General features: G+C 57.4%; 3 protein-coding genes across 9 annotated transcripts in view; 2 read left to right on the forward strand and 1 right to left on the reverse strand.

Moving 5' to 3' along the window:
• The window catches only part of PHF23 (PHD finger protein 23), a 4,454-nt gene extending 1,110 nt beyond the window's left edge, over window positions 1-3,344 (forward strand). The window contains exons 1-5 of one of the 2 annotated variants that reach the window (XM_029213191.1): window positions 199-210; window positions 772-803; window positions 961-1,053; window positions 1,595-2,432; window positions 2,537-3,344. In XM_029213191.1, the coding sequence (XP_029069024.1) occupies window positions 207-210; window positions 772-803; window positions 961-1,053; window positions 1,595-2,432; window positions 2,537-2,751 (1,182 nt within the window). In that variant the 5' untranslated portion in view covers window positions 199-206 and the 3' untranslated portion in view covers window positions 2,752-3,344. Of the gene's footprint in view, window positions 1-198; window positions 211-771; window positions 804-960; window positions 1,054-1,594; window positions 2,433-2,536 lie in introns of those variants that run through there. The other variant, XM_029213190.1, reaches the window with a different exon arrangement.
• Window positions 3,345-3,812: 468 nt separating this feature from the next.
• Window positions 3,813-11,954, forward strand: DVL2 (dishevelled segment polarity protein 2). 4 transcript variants are annotated; one of them, XM_029211218.1, is made up of 15 exons: window positions 3,813-4,296; window positions 6,465-6,534; window positions 6,989-7,134; window positions 7,265-7,374; window positions 7,499-7,634; window positions 7,742-7,832; window positions 7,983-8,052; window positions 8,158-8,297; window positions 8,384-8,460; window positions 9,202-9,269; window positions 9,457-9,585; window positions 9,674-9,805; window positions 9,931-10,110; window positions 10,549-10,767; window positions 10,914-11,954. In XM_029211218.1, exons 1-15 carry the CDS (start codon window positions 4,103-4,105, stop codon window positions 11,360-11,362), a joined length of 2,211 nt encoding a protein of 736 aa, XP_029067051.1. In that variant the 5' UTR covers window positions 3,813-4,102; the 3' UTR covers window positions 11,363-11,954. The 4 variants fall into 4 exon arrangements, with proteins under 4 accessions (XP_029067051.1, XP_029067052.1, XP_029067049.1 ...); XM_029211219.1 differs by having other exon boundaries at window positions 3,930-4,296; window positions 7,265-7,362; window positions 10,914-11,411; XM_029211216.1 differs by having other exon boundaries at window positions 3,930-4,296; window positions 7,742-8,052; window positions 10,914-11,411.
• On the reverse strand, window positions 11,887-17,380 carry ACADVL (acyl-CoA dehydrogenase very long chain). 3 transcript variants are annotated; one of them, XM_029211228.1, is made up of 20 exons: window positions 17,253-17,380; window positions 17,088-17,163; window positions 16,750-16,815; window positions 16,593-16,665; window positions 16,424-16,488; window positions 16,184-16,318; window positions 15,652-15,796; window positions 15,259-15,388; window positions 15,044-15,169; window positions 14,512-14,710; window positions 14,135-14,239; window positions 13,609-13,695; window positions 13,461-13,523; window positions 13,262-13,393; window positions 13,086-13,183; window positions 12,920-12,992; window positions 12,752-12,824; window positions 12,593-12,665; window positions 12,419-12,494; window positions 11,887-12,335 (listed from the first exon to the last, which is right to left on the reverse strand). In XM_029211228.1, exons 1-20 carry the CDS (start codon window positions 17,297-17,299, stop codon window positions 12,195-12,197), a joined length of 1,983 nt encoding a protein of 660 aa, XP_029067061.1. In that variant the 5' UTR covers window positions 17,300-17,380; the 3' UTR covers window positions 11,887-12,194. The 3 variants fall into 3 exon arrangements, with proteins under 3 accessions (XP_029067061.1, XP_029067060.1, XP_029067062.1); XM_029211227.1 differs by having other exon boundaries at window positions 17,238-17,380; XM_029211229.1 differs by having other exon boundaries at window positions 12,029-12,335; window positions 13,262-13,363; window positions 17,238-17,350.
• Window positions 17,381-18,275: the final 895 nt, after the last annotated feature.

An 18,275-nucleotide genomic window follows, 5' to 3' on the forward strand; every position in this document is an offset into this window, starting at 1 on the left:
GGGGGGGGGGGGCGGCGGCCGGAGAGAGCTCGGAACTGGGCCCGGGGCCCGGCGGGGAGCCCGAGGAGCTCGAGACGGGGAGGGGCCAAAGCCCCGGATGGGGGCGGGGGGACGGCGAAATTGTGGGGAGCGCGGTAAGGGGGGGCAGGTGGGGCCGCGTCCGGGTGAGAGCTCTCAGGTCTGTCCCGGCCGCGAAGTGGCGTTGGATGTGTGAGCCCGTGTGTGTTTGGTGGGGGTGAGGGGCGCGCCGGGCCTCGTGCTCGAGTAGAAGGGGCCGGAGGGCGGGGAGCGGTTCGGCGTGGTCATCCTAGACCCTGGGGGCCGGCGGGCGGCGTGTGCGGTCGCGGAGGGCCCGGGGCGGTAGAGCGCGGCGGGGTGGGAACTCCGGGCACTGGGCGCGTGTGAAGGACAGGGGCAGGCGGCAGCCCGGGCTCGGTCCGGGGAGCGGTATGGCGGGTGGGGCGCCGAGAGAGCCGAGGAACCCGGAGTCTAGAGAAACCGTGAGTTGGGGGTGGGGGGGGCGGAGCGCCGGGCCTCGGGGGGGGGGAGGGGGAGCGCTATAGCGAGGCCTGAGAGGGCGCCGCGCCCAGGCTCCGCCCCTCGCGGGGCGGAAGGGGGAGCAGCGGCGGGTCCAGCACCGCTGGGGGCCTGCTCGCCTGGCTGAGGGACCTGGGAGAGGAGGGGGTTCACTTGGGACCTCGGAGGTTGAGAGGTGGGGTCTTACACCGACTCTTTCCTAGTGCCTTGACTCAGCTTTTATTGCTTTCACAGATCCACCTCCGACCCTTAAGCCAGAGACTCAGGTGAGGTTTCCCATTCTTTTGCAGCCCAGTATTACTGCAGGATCTCCTGCTCCTTCTCTCTCCCTCTCCCACTTTTTCCAGATTTCTCACTCCAGGGACTATGCTTTTGGGAATGTCCCTCGTAAACTCTGTGTGCTACATATTTTTTTCCTTTCAGCCACCAGAGAAACGACGGAGAACAATTGAGGATTTCAACAAATTCTGCAGTTTTGTTTTGGCCTATGCTGGTTACATCCCCCCTAGCAAGGAGGTAGGGACAGGAGGACAACTGACTGGAGGGTGGTGTCCTAGGGCTGTAGAGGGGCTCCTGAGCTTATGAGACTGTGTTACGTTGTAGGCAAAGCCTAGAAATTATATGTAAGACTAGGGAAATGGAAATTTTGGTGGGAAAACTAGTATCTGGAGTGGGGGTGGGACTAATAGGTGGTTTGAGTGCAGTAATGGTTTTGGGGTGCTCTAAATGGAAGGTGCTTTTGGATAAAAATTTTAGGGACTGAAAATGGTAACAAATGAGGCTGTTCAGAAAGAGCTAGAGAAAAGTGGCTCTGGTCTGGGGGATGCTGTGTTGTGAAGGCAGTGGGCGTTGGGGAGATGGTTAGAATTTGAGGTCAGGGGTAACATGGAAGTGTTCAAGAGGAGATGCTGATGGAAATTGGGGTGGGGATAAGTTTTCTGAATACAGTAAGATTTAGTGGTTTTGGCCGGATATTTTGGTCTTTTAAGTTGGGTGTGTATAGGGGCTGAGATGACCCTGGGCCCCTTGCTGATCATGGTCTCTTCTCCCCTTCAAGGAAAATGACTGGCCAGCCTCCGGCTCCAGCTCTCCATTGCGAGGTGAGAGTGCGGCAGACAGCGACGGCTGGGACTCAGCCCCCTCAGATCTCAGAACCATCCAGACCTTTGTTAAGAAAGCAAAGTCATCCAAGAGAAGGGCAGCTCAAGCAGGTCCCACCCAGCCAGGACCCCCAAGGTCCACTTTCCCTCGTCTGCAGGCCCCTGATAGTGCCACCCTGCTTGAGAAGATGAAACTCAAGGACTCTCTCTTTGATCTAGATGGGCCCAAAATGGCATCTCCACTGTCCCCCACATCCCTGACACATGCCTCCCGGCCCCCTGCTGCTCTCACCCCAGTGCCCCTTTCCCAGGGGGATCTCTCCCAGCCTCCTCGAAAGAAGGACCGAAAGAACCGCAAGTTGGGGCCAGGAGGGGGGACAGGCTTTGGGGTGCTTCGGAGGCCTCGGCCAGCCCCTGGGGATGGGGAAAAGAGGTCTCGAATCAAGAAGAGCAAGAAGCGGAAGTTGAAAAAGGCAGAGCGGGGGGATAGACTCCCACCTCCTGGGCCTCCCCGGGCACCCCCCAGCGATACAGACTCTGAAGAGGAGGAGGAAGAAGAGGAAGAAGAGGAGGAGGAAGAGATGGCAGCAGTGGTAGGAGGGGAAGCCCCAGCCCCTGTGCTGCCAACACCTCCTGAGGCTCCTAGGCCCCCTGCCACAGTGCACCCTGAAGGAGTCCCTCCCACTGACGGTGAAAGCAAGGACGTGGGCAGCACTGAAACAAGCCAAGATGGAGATGCCAGCTCCAGTGAAGGCGAGATGCGGGTCATGGATGAGGACATCATGGTAGAATCAGGTGAGAAGTTTGGGGCTGCCCAGGGGTAGCTGGGTTGATGGGTTTGGGGGTATTGTGGATCTAAGAGCTCCAGCAGAACACCAAACAAACCTTCTTTTCCCCAGGTGATGACTCATGGGATCTGATCACGTGTTACTGCCGAAAGCCCTTTGCAGGCCGGCCCATGATTGAGTGCAGCCTGTGTGGAACGTGGATCCACCTCTCCTGTGCTAAGATTAAGAAGACCAATGTCCCTGATTTCTTTTACTGCCAGAAATGCAAGGAACTGCGGCCAGAGGCCCGGCGGTTAGCGGGGCCTCCGAAATCTGGAGAGCCCTGACATATGCCATCTCTAGGCTGGAACTTCGAATGGCAACATGACTTGGGAACTGAGCCTCAGGGTCATCAGCCTGTCCCCCGGAGCTGGGATGTTGTCCCACTTCAAGGCAGAAATTCCCAAGGGAGGCTGGTTTGGAAATGAGTGATGTTCCTATCCTACCCTTCCTTCCCATCTTGTGGACTTGAACTCGGACCTATTGCAGTTGGGGGTGGGAAGCTGTCTGGGTCCCTAGACACTTAAGCTCTGTCCCTTGGACCTGCCACCGCTCACTTCCTGGGCCAGGGTTGGAATTGGGATGGAGTGGGACGGTTGTCTATAAAACTCTAGTGTAAATATAGCACTCCCCTCCCTCATTTTTTCTTTTATCTCACTCCCCATTTATTCTACACCGGTTGTATTTTTAATTTTGGACTTCACCTTTTGAGTATGGCAGCTCAGAGGTGGAGTACCAACCAGAGCTTGGCCGAGTGAGGAAGGAAAACAGAAAGGTGACGATGTTCTCACCTCTTTTGTTTTTAATAATATTGGCCAGCTGTTTGTACAGACAGCCTTCGTGTTGTAAATAAAGCAGAGTGGGCTCTTTTGTGTTTATAGCCCTCACTGACTGTCCTGCTTGGGAGGGAGGCTTTGGAAAAGCTGGCTGGAGGTGGGGCTGAAACTCACCTCTCTTAAAAGTCCAAGCTGAAAATGGCCTGGCGCTGCGCCTTTTCCACCAACCCTAGGACCTCGATTGGCTTTGCCCCACCTCACCCCCCAGTCAAGGACCCCCCCCAATTCCCACCCTCACCTCTCACTTGCACGCTCCAGCGGATCATAGTTGCTTGAAGCTCTCTCCCTCAGGGGGTAAAGCGGGGTGCCCCCTGAGGGCAGAGGCCAGCCGAGCCGGGGTAGTTGGAGGAGGCGGGTGGGGACACACTTGGGGGCGGAGCCGTAGAGGGTTGGGAGACCGTTGCTGAAAGTGGCAATAATGTGACGAGGGCGCTAGGCGGAGCTGAGACTCACGTGACCAGCGAGGGTCACGTGGTGGGGCGTTACGGGCAGAGCGGGGGTGGGCTAGTTCTAGTCACGTGACATGGGGAGAGGTGGGCGGGGCGCTGGAGAGCCCTCGCGACGTCTGCGGTGGCTGCGGCGCCGGAGCCCGCGGCTTTGGGTCGCGCCCCACGGCCCGTCCCCACCGCCCCCCCCCCCCCCGCCGTCACCCCGCTAAGCCTTGTCTTTTTCCCTTTTGCACCTTTCTTACGCTGGGTCGGTCGCGTTGCTCGCGCGTCGGTTCGTGGGAGTGCGCAGGCGCGGCGGGGGCGATCAGCCCCGCTGGGTGGGCGGCGGAGCCCGGGAGCGCGCGGGCGAGACCATGGCGGGCAGCGGCGCTGGGGGCGGTGGTGTCGGGGAGACGAAGGTGATTTACCACCTGGACGAAGAAGAGACTCCCTACCTGGTGAAGATCCCCGTCCCCGCCGAGCGCATCACCCTCGGCGATTTCAAGAGCGTCTTGCAGCGGCCCGCGGGCGCTAAGTACTTTTTCAAGTCTATGGATCAGGATTTCGGGTGAGCGCGAGGCCTAGACTAGGAACGACGGGGGCTGTGCTTTTGTGGGTTGGGTAATTTTGAGGGTCACTGGTCTACTTTGGGACATGCTGGGATTTTCTGGGCTATAGTGGAGCACATCTTTACTATGCTCGTGTAGATTGGCTATCCCAGGACGGACAAGGTTACGCTTAGACAGATTGAGGCGTGCGGAACTGTAGGAGGACAGACTGGGATATACTAAACCAGATTATAGAAGATTAGGCTATACTGGAATAGAGTGGGGCACACTGGTTTATTTTTGGGTGCTCTGGTCTGTGCTGAGGTAGATTGATCTCTCCGCTGGTAACTACATTGTGAGTAGTCCTGTAGCACACAGGCTATGTAGGGATATTGTGGATTCTGCTGATGTAGATTGGACTATACTGGGCAGGCTTGGGATGTTCTGTCCTATACTAAGGCAGACAGGATAGTTTGAGGACAGTCTAGTCCGTACTAACGCAGAGTGTTGTGTTGGGATGCCTTTCTGGTCTCCAGCGGGTTCTACTGATTGATCTTAGTTTCTCTGCGGGCCTAGTTTTTATTGGGACACTCAATACAAGGGCAGACGGGGCTGACGGGGTCTGTACCAATACAGCTGGTACAGTCAGCTGTATTGGGATATTCTAGTCTATATTGATGTAGACAGCTGCACGTGGTAGAATAGATTGGGCTACCCTGGGGTAATTTGGGACAGTCTGGGCAAGACCGGGACTTTAAATAATGCGGAGTAGGCCCTTTTGTGTTTATAGCCTTTGGGACTGTGCTCTCTTGGTCCTCAGTCTCAGCTCTTGAAGGGAGGCTGGATCAGGCTGGGATAGCCTGGGTTATAGGAAAGCTGAACAGACTGGGCTCTACCTAGAAACACTGTTGGACGTTGGGAAGGTGGTACTGTCTTGGGGGTTACCTTGGATTTCAATGTTCTATTTGTCAGCACTATAATCTGGGGTAGTTTATTCAACTTTTGTGCCTTGATTTCATCTGTGAAATGGAGTTAACCAGAGTAAAATGCTTAGTACAGGTGCATGGTACGTTCTTGGTGTGTGGTCATTGCCCTTATTAGCATTGAGTCTAATTCTTAAACTAGGTTATGATAATACAGGATAGAATCACTTGGAAGGCTGGACTATGCTGAGACTGGATTATGTTGTGAAGAATACAACGTTATGCTGAGACAGATTGGCAGTGACTGGGTTGTGTTGTCACATTGATAATAGGTGGGACTGAGTTGACACATATCCACATTCTTAGAACCATATTAGGCTAAAGGGTTAATCCGACCAGATATCCCAATTTGGGGGTGAGTGTGTGTGAGAGTCTGTTCAGGGCAGAGTGTGTCATAGTTTATACGTTTATTAGTTTAGCCAGCAGGTATTTGTTAATGCTTACGAAGTGTCAGGTACTTTGGTCTGTGGCCGGGGACATGGTGTTGAACAAAACAGGCATTGATGATTTCACTTGGTGATTGAAAAGAAGGTCCGTTGAAGGAACCCATGGGAGAGGTGACCCCCAGGACTGGGCTTTAGGGTCTGTCAGGAGGAGCAGATTGCTTAGTGCAGAGTTTGTGCCAGGTGAGGCACAGGAGAATGGGGATCTGGGCTTCACCTCTGCTTGGGAGCTCAGCCTAGTGAGGAAGTACTATTCTTTGGTCTAATGGGTATTTTCATCTAGGGGAAGACAGCACATTTGGACATCTCTCTGAAAATGAGTTAGAGAAAACTAAGGAAAGCATAAAAGTAGAGATGTAGATGAGGACCAAAGCCTTTGGGGGAAGTTGTGTGAGGAATACGGTGAAAGTTGGAGGGAGGCTGCCTGCAAGGCTCCTAAGTTTAGATATTTGGGGCAGCTGGGGCAACCTTACGGAAAGCCTTTGAAATTGGACTGAGAGGTTTGAATCAGACTCTAGGAAATCTCTGGAACAGCGCTGAGCCCCTGAGGATGAGCTGGGGAGAGAAGGAGAAATAAGGAAAGGGAATTGAGTTTGGTGATTTCTTAGGTGTAAGTGTTACAGCGTCAGAGAAGGGGACTTGGATAAGGTTGGAGAAAAGCAACATCCTTGAGCTGGATGAAGATTGGGAGAAACTTCGAACGCGGGTGGGAATGGGGGAAGCCAGTCCAGTCTCACTGACCTTTATCTTGTCTCTCGGCAGGGTGGTGAAGGAAGAGATTTCAGATGACAATGCTCGCCTTCCCTGCTTCAACGGAAGGGTGGTATCCTGGGTAAGGGGCCCTGCCGGAGAGTCCCTCTGGCATTGCCAAGCTCCTCCAAGCCTCAGCCTGTGTCCGCCCCCTCTCAGTTGCCGGAAGCTCTGGCTCTTTGCCTCCTTACCTGTTTGTTTCTTTGTTTGTTTTTGGCCGTGCCCTGTGCGGCCTTCCCGACAGGGATTGAACCTGGGCCTGCCAGTGATAGCACCGAGTCCTAACCGCTGTACTGCCAGGGAATTCCCATCCTCCTTACCTGTTTGGAGAGCCAGCCAGCTGGAGCTCCTCAGCCTTCTCCTTCTGGAGCCTCTAATGCTTGCTGCTGCTTTTTTTGTGCTTTTCTCTGGGCTCTCTCAGGCGCCGTCCCCTTTTCTACTCTTTCCTCTTACTCTCATCTCATGTGCCTCTCATATTCCTCATTGAGCCGTTTTCTTTTGTTGTTGTTCCTTTCAAATCACTTGCATCCTTCTAGTTAGTGTCATCAGAAAACCCCCAACCTGAGCTGGCCCCCCCAGCCCACGAGCCTCGGACAGACCCGGTGCCTCCACCGCCACCCGTACCCCCTCTGCCACCGGAGAGGACCAGTGGCATTGGAGACTCCAGGCCTCCATCCTTCCAGTGAGTCCTTGGGATTCTTGAGTCCAGGGGAGGGAGGTGAGGAGGGAATCCAAGCCCCTTGGGAGGGGAAGCTGACGATTAGGAGCCTTGTCCCACTGACGCAGGTGGGAAACCCTCTCTGCCCATCTAGCCCTAACGTGTCTAGCAGCCGGGAAAATCTGGAGCCTGAGACAGAAACAGAGTCAGTGGTGTCTCTGAGGCGGGAGCGACCTCGCAGGCGAGACAGCAGTGAGCGCGGCGGTGAGGGGGGCCAGGCCTGGAGGCCGGCTAGACTGGGAGTTGGGGAGGGGTCGGCTCCGACCCAAAGCCCTGACAAGGGTGAGGAGCCCGAGTCCTGGTTCCTGAGGTTCCTGTTCTCCCTCAGCGGGGGGCCACCGGCCCAGCGGCCCCTCGAGGCTGGAGCGCCACCTGGCAGGGTACGAGAGCTCCTCCACCCTCATGACCAGTGAGCTGGAGAGCACCAGCCTGGGGGACTCGGACGAGGAGGACACCATGAGCAGGTGGGGCTCCATAGGCCTCCCCGGGGTGCCCCCCCCACCGCCACCCCGTCCTCTCCTTTGGCCCCGCGACCACCGCCCGGCCAGCTCCCTGCCCGACCTCCCGGCAGGTTCAGCAGCTCTACGGAGCAGAGCAGCGCCTCCCGCCTCCTCAAGCGCCACCGGCGGCGGAGGAAACAGCGGCCACCCCGCCTGGAGAGGGTGAGGGGCTTCTTGTGGGGCAGCTGGACCTCGGGGGAGCTGGGGGCGCGGGCCTTGGTTTCGGGGATACAAGGCCCAGACAGGGAGAATCCTGGGGCTTGTCCCGGCTTGTTGGAGGCAGTCCGGCTCCTTCCCCTTTACCCACCACAGGCCTCATCCTTCAGCAGCGTCACTGATTCCACCATGTCTCTCAACATCATCACAGTCACGCTCAACATGGGTATGGAGGGCGCCCGGGCCCTGGGGGCTGGGAGGACCTGGTCTCCAGGGTCCCTGGGAGGCATGAGGCTGGGCCTTCCTCTCGTCACCTGGCCTCCCTCCACAGAGAAGTACAACTTCCTGGGCATCTCCATCGTGGGTCAGAGCAACGAGCGGGGAGATGGAGGCATCTACATCGGCTCCATCATGAAGGGTGGGGCTGTGGCGGCTGATGGGCGCATTGAGCCCGGGGACATGCTTTTGCAGGTGAGCTGGGGCGGGACCACCCGCTGACCCAGGCCGGGGCCCTCAGCCCCTCTCCCCCACCTTTGACCCACCGCCCCTCCTGCCAGGTGAACGACATGAACTTTGAGAACATGAGCAACGATGATGCGGTGCGGGTGCTGAGGGACATCGTGCACAAGCCGGGGTGAGCCTTCGAGCTGGTCTCAGGTCCTTGGTTCTCTTTCTTTGCCTTTTCACCTTTCGTTTTAATACTTTAAAAAGTGGTAAAACATAATGCTCATCAGAAAGTACGTAATGTGGGACTTCCCTGGCGGTCCAGTGGTTGGGACTCCGCGCTTCCACTGCAGGGGGCGAGGGTTCGGTCCTTGGTCAGGGAACTAAGATCCCGCATACCGCACGGCGCTGCCCCCAAAAAATACATAGAGCAAGAACGCGTAACAAGTGAGTCTGGAGTGAGTGGGTGTTTGCGTCGCCACCACCTAGATCATGACCTAGAAGGTTTCTGACCCGGGGAGAGCCCCTCACGGTGTCCCTTCCCACTCCCTCCCTCCTCACTCCCCCAGAGGTAACCACTCTGCTGATGCCTTGGTCATCACCACGATGGTTTGCTTGGTCGTTGTTTCACCGGCCATACACGTGTTTTTGAACAACACAGTTTAGTTTTACCTGTTTTCGGACTTGCTCTGAATGGGACCATGCAGCGTATACTCACTTGAATTACTCAGCAGTGTGTTTTTAAGAGTTACCCGTGTTGGTGAGTCACCCACATTGTGGAGCCTTCCACCATTACCTTCTCTGGCCCAGCCATGTCTGTGCTCCTTTTTTCTTTTCCTTTTTTTGTCCCTCACCTATTCTCATTCCAGGCTTCCCCACTCCTCAGGCCTCTCCCCTCACCCCAGCCTGACTGGCCTCCTCTTCCTCACAGCCCCATCGTGCTGACTGTAGCCAAGTGCTGGGATCCCTCTCCCCAGGCCTATTTCACTCTCCCCCGAAGTGAGTGATGCTCAGGGACCTGTAGCTGGGAGGACAGGGCGGGTGTGGATACCCTTGGCCTCCAGGCTACAGGGAGTGGGTGGGTGAGGGTCAAGGTGGGGCTGGGACAGGAGTCTGATTCGGGGAGGGACAGGGCTGGCTCTCTGGGACTGGGAAGTGACCATCTTGGTGGCCTTCGCTCTCCCAGATGAGCCCATCCAGCCGATTGACCCTGCTGCCTGGGTCTCACACTCTGCCGCGCTGACTGGCACCTTCCCAGCCTATCCAGGCTCTTCGTCCATGAGCACCATCACCTCTGGGTCCTCTCTTCCGGATGGTGAGCCCCAGGCCCACCTCATCCAGCCTCCCTGGAAGACCACCCAGTGTGGTGTGAATCCACCGCTCCTCTGTTTCTCCTTTGTCAGGCTGTGAGGGCCGGGGCCTCTCCATCCATACAGACATGGCATCTGTGACCAAGGCCATGGCAGCTCCAGAGTCTGGACTGGAAGTTCGGGACCGCATGTGGCTCAAGATCACCATTCCTAACGCCTTTCTGGGTACGGCTGGGCTCTGGGCAGGTGGTGTGGGGAGGAGGAGGCCACAGCTGGGAGTGGTCCAGGCAGGGGTGAGGCAGGAGCTGGGGAGGAGAACCTGAGGCCTTTCTTTGCCCTGGGCGATCCAGGCTCGGACGTGGTTGACTGGCTCTACCATCACGTGGAGGGCTTTCCTGAGCGGCGGGAGGCCCGAAAGTATGCCAGCGGGCTGCTTAAGGCAGGCCTTATCCGGCACACTGTGAACAAGATCACCTTCTCTGAGCAGTGCTATTATGTCTTTGGAGACCTCAGTGGCGGCTGTGAGAGTTGTGAGTGCCCCTGTCCCAGCCCGGGGAGAGCGGATCTGGCCGCCTCATCCTGCCTCTCCAACCCCAGGCCTAAGGGCCACCGTGGACGCTGAGCAGCGTGCGTCCTGCGCTGGGCCCTGCGCTGGCTGGTGACATGTGTGGGGGCTGACGTCCCCCGGTGTTCTGCCAGACGAGCTGTGCGCCATGTGCAGGGTTGTGTCTGCTGGTGGGGAGGGCGGCTTTTCCTGAGTCACATAGAAGCACGTGGGACTAGTGGTGGCCCTGGCCGAGTTCCTGCCCTGATGGCTGTGGCCGGTGGGACATTTCCTGTCCGAGGCCTTCGTTTTAACCCCCATCATGGATGGTTGTGGGGAAACGGTTCCCAGTTCCTCTTCATTCGATGTCTTGGGGTGCTGGCTTCTTAAAGCAGTGATCCTGGGTCTTTCTCTTGCCTTCCAGACCTAGTCAACCTGTCTCTGAATGACAACGATGGCTCCAGTGGCGCTTCGGACCAGGACACCTTGGCTCCTTTGCCCGGGGCCACGCCCTGGCCCCTGCTGCCCACCTTCTCCTACCAGTACCCAGCCCCGCATCCATACAGTCCCCAGCCCCCACCCTACCACGAGCTCTCGTCCTACACCTACGGCGGAGGCAGTGCCAGCAGCCAGCACAGTGAGGGTAAGTCACCGCCAGATCCCCATACAGCTGGGGCCTGGACGTGGGCACCAAGGTGAAGCCAGGGAGCAGAGGCTGGAGCGGGGACTGGGGAGGCCAAGGGACCCTGGGCTGGGGCTCAGTTGCTCCCATCCCCTCTCCCCCCACAGGGAGCCGGAGCAGTGGGTCGACACGAAGCGATGGGGGGGTGGGGCGCACAGGGAGGCCTGAGGAGCGGGCCCCTGAGTCCAAGTCTGGCAGCGGCAGTGAGTCTGAGCCTTCCAGCCGGGGCGGCAGCCTTCGGCGGGGCGGGGAACCTGGTGGGACTGGTGATGGGGGCCCTCCCCCATCCAGGGGCTCATCAGGAGGTGCTCCCAATCTCCGAGCCCACCCAGGGCTCCATCCCTATGGCCCACCTCCTGGCATGGCCCTCCCGTATAACCCCATGATGGTGGTCATGATGCCCCCTCCCCCGCCCCCTGTCCCTCCAGCAGTGCAGCCTCCAGGGGCCCCTCCAGTCAGAGACCTGGGCTCCGTGCCCCCAGAGCTGACGGCCAGCCGCCAAAGCTTCCACATGGCCATGGGCAACCCCAGTGAGTTCTTTGTGGATGTTATGTAGAGCGCGTGGTGGGGCCATGTTGGATCTCCAACCTTGGCCTGTCAGTGCTTGGTGCTCCTGTCCTGTGATTGGGTGTCTTGTCAGTCACGTGCTCATTACTCCTCTGGTGCCTGGACTCAGCCTGTCCTGTGGGCTGCTGCCTGCTGTGAGGTTGTTGCCACTGTGACTCTTTCCAGCAGTGCCTGGTTCCTCCCCCTTCCCTCAGGGGTCAACAAGGGACCTTTGGTTATTTTTAGCTTTATTGTTTTTTATAAGCCTTTTGGGGGGTTAAAATAGACTTTTTTACATTTTTGGGACTATTTTTTTACTAGACGTTTTCTCTTTTGTATGAAGAATCCCTATCTCCTGGGCCCCTTCTTCTAACCCCAAAATGTGATCTCCTACTCCATTTGCCCAGTCAGCTCTGTCCTGCGCAGGGTGGGAGGGTGGTCAGTCGGTGGTACCCTGGGAAGTGGAAGGGGGTTGGTTCCCCTAGACAGCAGTCAAAGAAAGCTGGGGTATTTGGTATTTGGGGGCTGTGTAGCTGCTTTTGTTACTCTATTTATTTTAGTCACTTGTATAAAACACCAAATAAAGCAATAGGGGCAAACTCCCCGTGCCTCTGGCTCCTTTCTTTGGGAGGGAGGCAGGCAGCAAGGGAGATGACAGAGGTGCGGCAGCAGGGCATGACTTGTTAGAGACTTCACTTGTGAGGCGGTAAGCACTCCCTCTGAGAGTAGGCACCGTCCTGGGCCGACACCCCCTTCAAGGCAGAACCAGGATCAGCACAGAAGGGGCCTGGGCTTGGGCTTGGGAGAAGGCATATTCTGGGCCAGGCCCTAGCTGGGAGTATTCAGAAGCCAAGGGGGTTGCTGGTGACCACACCCCCCCGCTCCACCAAGGCCTTGGAGATGCTTTTGAAGTTACGGAAGAGTTCCTGCTGCTGGGGGTCAGACTGCAGAGCAGCCATGTTCTCCCGGATCCGGGCGGCAGCCTGGGGAGGGGGAAGGAGGGGTCAGGCCTGTGCCTCGAGGGCCCCCCGCCGCCCCCCCCGCACTTGGTAGCCCTGGATCTCACCTCAGTACACCAGCTGTCACAGAGCATTTTCTCGTGCTGGGCTGTGGGGTGGCCCTCACTCAGGGCCCTTGAGGCCCTGGGGGGAAGTAGGAGGAAACCAATCTGGGCTGTGAGCCTGGCCCAGGACCCCCAGTGCCCCCATTGCAGCTCAGGCCTCCCCCACTGCCTCCTCACCTGGACAGAACCACCACCATGGCGTAGAGGTCAATGGCACTGTCCGCCAGACGCTGCAGCAGAAACTGTTCGTCTGTCAGGTAGATGGGACGCGGTTGGGGGGTGGTTAGCCGGAGGGAAAGGAAAGTGGGGGGCGGGAATGGGGTAGAGCTCACTCACTGACAATCTCCTTCTTGTGTTTTATCAGCTTGGTCTCCACCACTGCAGCAAACTGCTCCAGAGCCTGCACTGCCTAAAGAGATGGGGAAGGTGCCCGGGGCTCAGAGTGGGGCCCAGCCCTGTCAGTCTTCGACGCAGACTGTCCCCCCACCTTGACCACTTACTCACCAGCTCACCGCTCCGACTCAGTTCCTGGTGGATGGTGCCGCTGAGACTCAGGCCACTGCCCAGCCCTGCCCGCCTTAGAGAAAGGGGAAGGGTGACTGGTTAGTTGCCATACCCTGCCCTACCCCGCCCCGCCCTGCCCTGCCCTGGCCCTGGCCCCTAAGCTTACCGCCTCAGCTGTTTGCTTGCCTCTCCCAGCAGGAGGCCAGCATTCCCAAAAGGATTCTTTAGAGCATTGCCAAGCCCCGAGAGTTCCTTTCCTTTGTCCTGTGGGGGGAGGAGGGTCCAATAGTCAGGACTCCGCTGTCCTGCCCAGCTCCTCCCCCCATTTCTCCTCCCTCTTACCATACAGCCCTGCAGAGCCACGAACAGCCGGAGAATGTCATTCGTCCCTTCAAAGATCCGGAAGATGCGAAGATCTCGGAGCACACGCTCTACCCCAGGCTCCTGCCACAGGGGAAGACAGATCATACACCCCTGCTGGACGTGCCGCCTCCTCCTTCTGGCCCGCTGCAGCCAGCCTGGGCAGAGAAGTGTTCTGTACCTTCATGAAGCCCATGCCCCCCATGATTTGGATGCAGTCATCTGTCACCTTCCAGGCTGCCTCCTAGGGACAAAGAAAACACCCAAAATTGGGTTTGGAGCCAAGCTCCCAAACCGGGCTCTCCCTCCCCACAGGCCTGGGACCTCACCGAGCCAAAGATCTTGCTGATGGCAGCCTCTATCTGGAAGTCTGTGGATCCCTGGTCCATGTTGGCACTCACCATGTACGCCATGGACTGAGGTTGGGACACGGGAAGGGAAATGGAAAAGGGCTGCATCAGACTCGACCTGATCACCCACGTCTACAAGACTGGGTCTGCCCTGGCGCCCTGTGGCCCTTGCCTTCACCTTCCAATGCCATGTGTCAGGCATGTCCAAGTATTTGGTTCCCTGGTCAGTTCATCAGGGGCTTGCAGGCATTTGACTTCTTGAAAGGGGTGAAGAAGGAGTAAGGGTGGGGTGGGGTAGACCAAATTTCAGGGACCTCTGGAAGCACCTCGGCAGAACAGCATGGCTCTCTCCACCCTGCGGAAGCTGAGCTGACTATGCCTCCCCGCATCCCCTAGGGCATTGGTGTAAAGCTGGAGACCCACTGCCCCAGGTGCTGCTGGGGGTTGTAGTCTGACCCAACCGGGAAGAAGGCCTCAGGGCTCTGGGGAAGGGGGTGGCCCTCACCTCAGTCACATATTGCAGCATAGCCATCCGGGCCAGCTTCTCCTGGATCATCCCAAAATTGTGAATTTTTTCCCCAAACTGGGTACGATTAGCAGCGTGATCCACCTGGAAGAGGGTACGTGTGTCCCACTTGTGGTTCTCTAGTCTCCTCTTTCCGGGAGAGAGGCTGGGCTGCGCTGGGATGGGTGGGCTTTGGCCACAGCCAAGAGTTCAGTCCAGGCTGGGTGGAGACCTAAGCTATCAAGTCTGGAGCTGTTGGCAGGGGAGGGGCCTCTGGTGGAGGGAGGGCTTGCAAGAGACCAGGGACACATGGAAAGGGAGACAGTGTGACTTAGGCTTAGATTCAGGCTAGCTAGGGACTCAGGCAGGGTACTCACCGCCTTAGCAATGATGCCCTTCATGGTGCCTGCCATGGCTGCGGCCATGCCAAACCTTCCGTTGTTGAGAATGTGCATGGCGACCTTGAAGCCGCCCCCCACCTCACCCAGTACGTTCTCTGACGGCACCTGTACTCCGTCAAAGTGCACCTCTGCCGTGTTTGAGGCCTTGATGCCCATCTTCTTCTCAGGGGGCCCGCTGTGACAGACAGGGTGGAGAAGTTGCCACTGGGTGTGTGTGGGTGAGCCATTCATTCATTATAAGCCAGCCTGTAAGAGGCGCAGGCAGCAGTCCCTGGCATGCCCAGAGGGCTGAGGAGGCCCGGCTCTATCCTGCTGTCGTGTGATGGGCTCAGTGGTTGCTGAAGCCAAACTTTAGGTCAGTTGCATGCATACTAGGCCTAAAAGGAACATGCCGTCCAAATGCTCTGGCTTTTGCACCCATCCCCAGAGTGACCTGTGACAGCCATCTGCCCTGGAACTCAGTACTGCCCCCTCCCTGGCTCTACCTCTTTCTCCCCAGCCCACTCACTTGGTGACACCTCCAAAGCTCCTCTCCACCACAAAAGCTGTTATCTTCTCCTTCATGGCCCCCGTGGCTGTGTCTTTAACTGGTGTCTTGGCAAAGACCGTGAAGATATCCGCTAGGCCTCCATTACTGTGGAAAAGTGAGAGGCAGTCAGGATGGAGCAGTGGGGCCTGGACGTGGGCAGAGGTGGAGAGGAGGGAAAAGTGGGAGAAGAGTGCCTGATCCAAATCTTGCTTCCACTGAGGGTATAGTATCTTCCACAGGGGCTAGGCACAGCTGAGGTTCGGATAGAGGCTGCATCTGATCCACTTGAGGGCTCAGTTAGACAGAAAGCGGCAATAGTCTCCCCTGTTGGAGAGAGAGCTCCTTTACACTGGGTTCTGATGGGCAGGAAAGGCCCTTTAGTGCCCACCCACACACACAGGCATTCCCCTTTAACGCTTCTGGCGATATTCAGCATCTTCGTATCTCCCCACCAGCACACTGCGATGTCTACCCAGCATCTCGCCCAGCCAACACGCCCAGCTGTGTGGTGATCCAAGTACCACGCGGCCTAATTTGTGCCAGGCCCAGGACACTCCCGATCTCTGGGTCTCCTAGGGCTGCCTCACCAGATGCCAGTTTGGGGAGGTATTTTTCTTTCTGGGCCTTTGTGCCGAAGAGCAGGATGCCTTTGAAACCGATGCTCTGATGGGCCCCCAGGACGATGGCCAGGCCGAGGTCATGCATGCCCACGATCTCCACCAAGCGGGCATACTGGAGGGGAAACAGGCATCTGGGGCTGTAACTGGCTACGTGGGGACCTGCCCTTAGCAGGAAAGCGTGGGCAGCAGGGCAGAGCCCGACCTGGGCATCCCTGCAGAGAGAGTGGGCAGAGCAAGTGGGGCCAGAAGGACACTGGCAGGTCTATTCCAGGTCTCGGTGGGAGGTTGGTTCCCCACGCTATCCTCAGGCAGTCCCCACCTTAGCGATTCATTAGGACTTGGGACCCTGGGTGAGGTCCATGGCCCTTGGGAACTGCAAGTAGTTTGGTGGTAAGAGTCAACATCCCACAGGCCCCCAGGGCAGCTCTTGGCAGAGACCTTAGCTCCAGGGGTGAGGTGTAGACTGGGACACTGGAGGTGACCGAGGGAGCTCCCTCACCTGGGTGTTGCAGAGACCCACACCACCCAGTTCGCTGGGCACTTGCAGACCAAAGGCCCCCAGCTCCTTGAGACCCTGCATAGTGGTCTCCTCCACTTGCTCCAGCATGTCATTCTTGGCAGGATCGTTCACCTCCTGGGGAAGGCACAGGATCTCATATCCAGGCTCCTGTTAAGCTCCTTATCCTCTTTCCCACCCCATCAGGGACCAAGCTCTATTCCTCAGGCTGGCATTGCTCACCTCAAAGAATCGGGACACAGGCCCCACCAGCTCTTTAAGAAACTGTGTCTGGTCCTCGTTGAGCACTGCAGGGGTTGGAGTGGCAAGAGGGACGGGCAGGTCAGGCCAGGCGAGGCGGTCAGGGGAAGACGCCCCATCCCTATCCAGCTCCGCCTATACGTTTCCTTACCAGAGGGGTACGGGAACACCTGATCAGTGGTGAGCTGGCCTTTGAACATCCCCACAGCAAAGGACTTAGATTCCTGCACAGGCAGAAGGGAGTTTCAGGGAGCAGTGTGGGGTGGGTCTGTCCCTGTCTTAGCTCCTCCCGGGCTCGAGCCACATACCGGCTTGGCCCGTTTTTCCCTGGTCGAAGCCTCAGAAGAGAGAGAATCGGACTTCTCCACAGCCGCCTGGGGAAAGGGATGGTTAGTGAGGCCGGGGAAGGGGATTCCAAAGTACCAAGGAAAGCAAAGGGGAAGAGCTGGGTGCCAGGGGAGGGCGCATCCGCCACCTTTCCCCTAGTTTCATCTTCAGGGCACCCTGGGCTGCCCTTTCCCCTACTTTCGGCGCCAGGGCGATCGGCAGGTGACTGGGACCAAGAGGGAGACCCCTGCCGGCGGCGGGGAGGTGGGAGCCGAGGCGGCTTCCCGCTCTCATACCCTCGAAGGTGGCCGTCACTTACCTGGGCGGCCCCACTGGCATAGGGTCGCCAGGCGAGGCCGGGCCGGGGCTGCCCAAGGAGCGCACTGGACCGCGAGCTGTGGGGAGTAGGGGTTCAGTCCTGGCCCGGTGTCCGGGCCCACCGCCCCCTTACCCCCTGTCATACACACACCTCCCGCTCCCCAACCTCAGCAGCTGCCGCCCCATGCTCGGCGCCATCCTCGCCGCCTGCATCACCGAACCGCTCCGACCGCTGCTACCCTGAGCGTTGACTTAGCGCTCTCGCCGGGTTAGCCAAAGTCTGGTCCTCCAGCCTTGCCTCATCCTCCACAATGCACCGGGAGGCGGTGGGCGGGGTTTCCGGCCGCTGGGGCATGCTGGGGGCTGTAGTTCCGGAGCGCCACCGAACCCCTGCATTCTGGTTGACCTAGGGTCATTTCCAAACGTCCCTTGTCTCCCCCAAACTCCTTCATCTCGCCTGTCCGAACTGGAGTGTAGCCCTCAGAAGGGGTGATGAGATAGGCTGAGACGGAAGACTGAGGAACTTAGGCGATTGCAGCCAGAGGGATGGAGGGTAGACTGAAGGGAGGACTTCCCAGGTGGAATTAGAAGGGAGAGGTGGGAAGACATAAACGTAAGATAGATGCCAGAGGCAGAGGCATGGAAAGAGGACTCTTTGGGGTTCCTCGTGAAATCCGTCTCCACCAACACAAAACAGAGGGAAATAGTGGGGTGCGGTTAGAATGGGCATCATCAGAAAATCTACAAACAACAAATGCTGGAGAGGGTGTGGAGAAAAGGGAACCCTCTTGCACTATTGGTGGGAATGTAAATTGATACAGCCAGTATGGAGAACAGTATGAAGTTTCCTTAAAAAACTAAAAATAGAACTACCCTATGACCCAGCAATCCCATTACTGGGCATATACCCTGAGAAAACTATAATTGGAAAAGACACATGCACCCCCATGTTCATTGCAGCACTATTTACAATAGCCAGGTCATGGGAACAACCTAAATGCCCATCAACAGACAAATGGATAAAGAAGATATGGTACATATATACAATGGAATATTACTCAGCCATAAAAAGGAACAAAATTGGGTCACTTGTAGAGACATGTGGATCTAGAGACTGTTTTACAGAGTGAAGTAAGTCAGAAAGAGAAAAACAAATATCGTAAATTAACACATATATGTGGAATCTAGA

Source organism: Monodon monoceros, unplaced genomic scaffold (assembly GCF_005190385.1).
Source record: "Monodon monoceros isolate NGI ecotype Baffin Bay Population unplaced genomic scaffold, NGI_Narwhal_1 Super_Scaffold_9, whole genome shotgun sequence".
Classification (NCBI taxonomy): domain Eukaryota; kingdom Metazoa; phylum Chordata; class Mammalia; order Artiodactyla; family Monodontidae; genus Monodon; species Monodon monoceros.

Bases quoted from the DNA above. Each gene is read 5' to 3' on its own strand.
- DVL2 (XM_029211216.1), top strand. From the start codon at position 4,103: ATGGCGGGCAGCGGCGCTGGGGGCGGTGGTGTCGGGGAGACGAAGGTG. The intron at 6,535-6,988 runs GTAAGGGGCCCT...GCATCCTTCTAG, and splicing joins ACGGAAGGGTGGTATCCTGG to TTAGTGTCATCAGAAAACCC. The intron at 10,768-10,913 runs GTAAGTCACCGC...CTCCCCCCACAG, and splicing joins CAGCAGCCAGCACAGTGAGG to GGAGCCGGAGCAGTGGGTCG.
- ACADVL (XM_029211227.1), bottom strand. From the start codon at position 17,299: ATGCAGGCGGCGAGGATGGCGCCGAGCATGGGGCGGCAGCTGCTGAGG. The intron at 16,816-17,087 runs GTAAGTGACGGC...CCCTTTCCCCAG, and splicing joins ATGCCAGTGGGGCCGCCCAG to GCGGCTGTGGAGAAGTCCGA. The intron at 13,524-13,608 runs GTGAGGTCCCAG...CTTTGTCCCTAG, and splicing joins TCAGCAAGATCTTTGGCTCG to GAGGCAGCCTGGAAGGTGAC.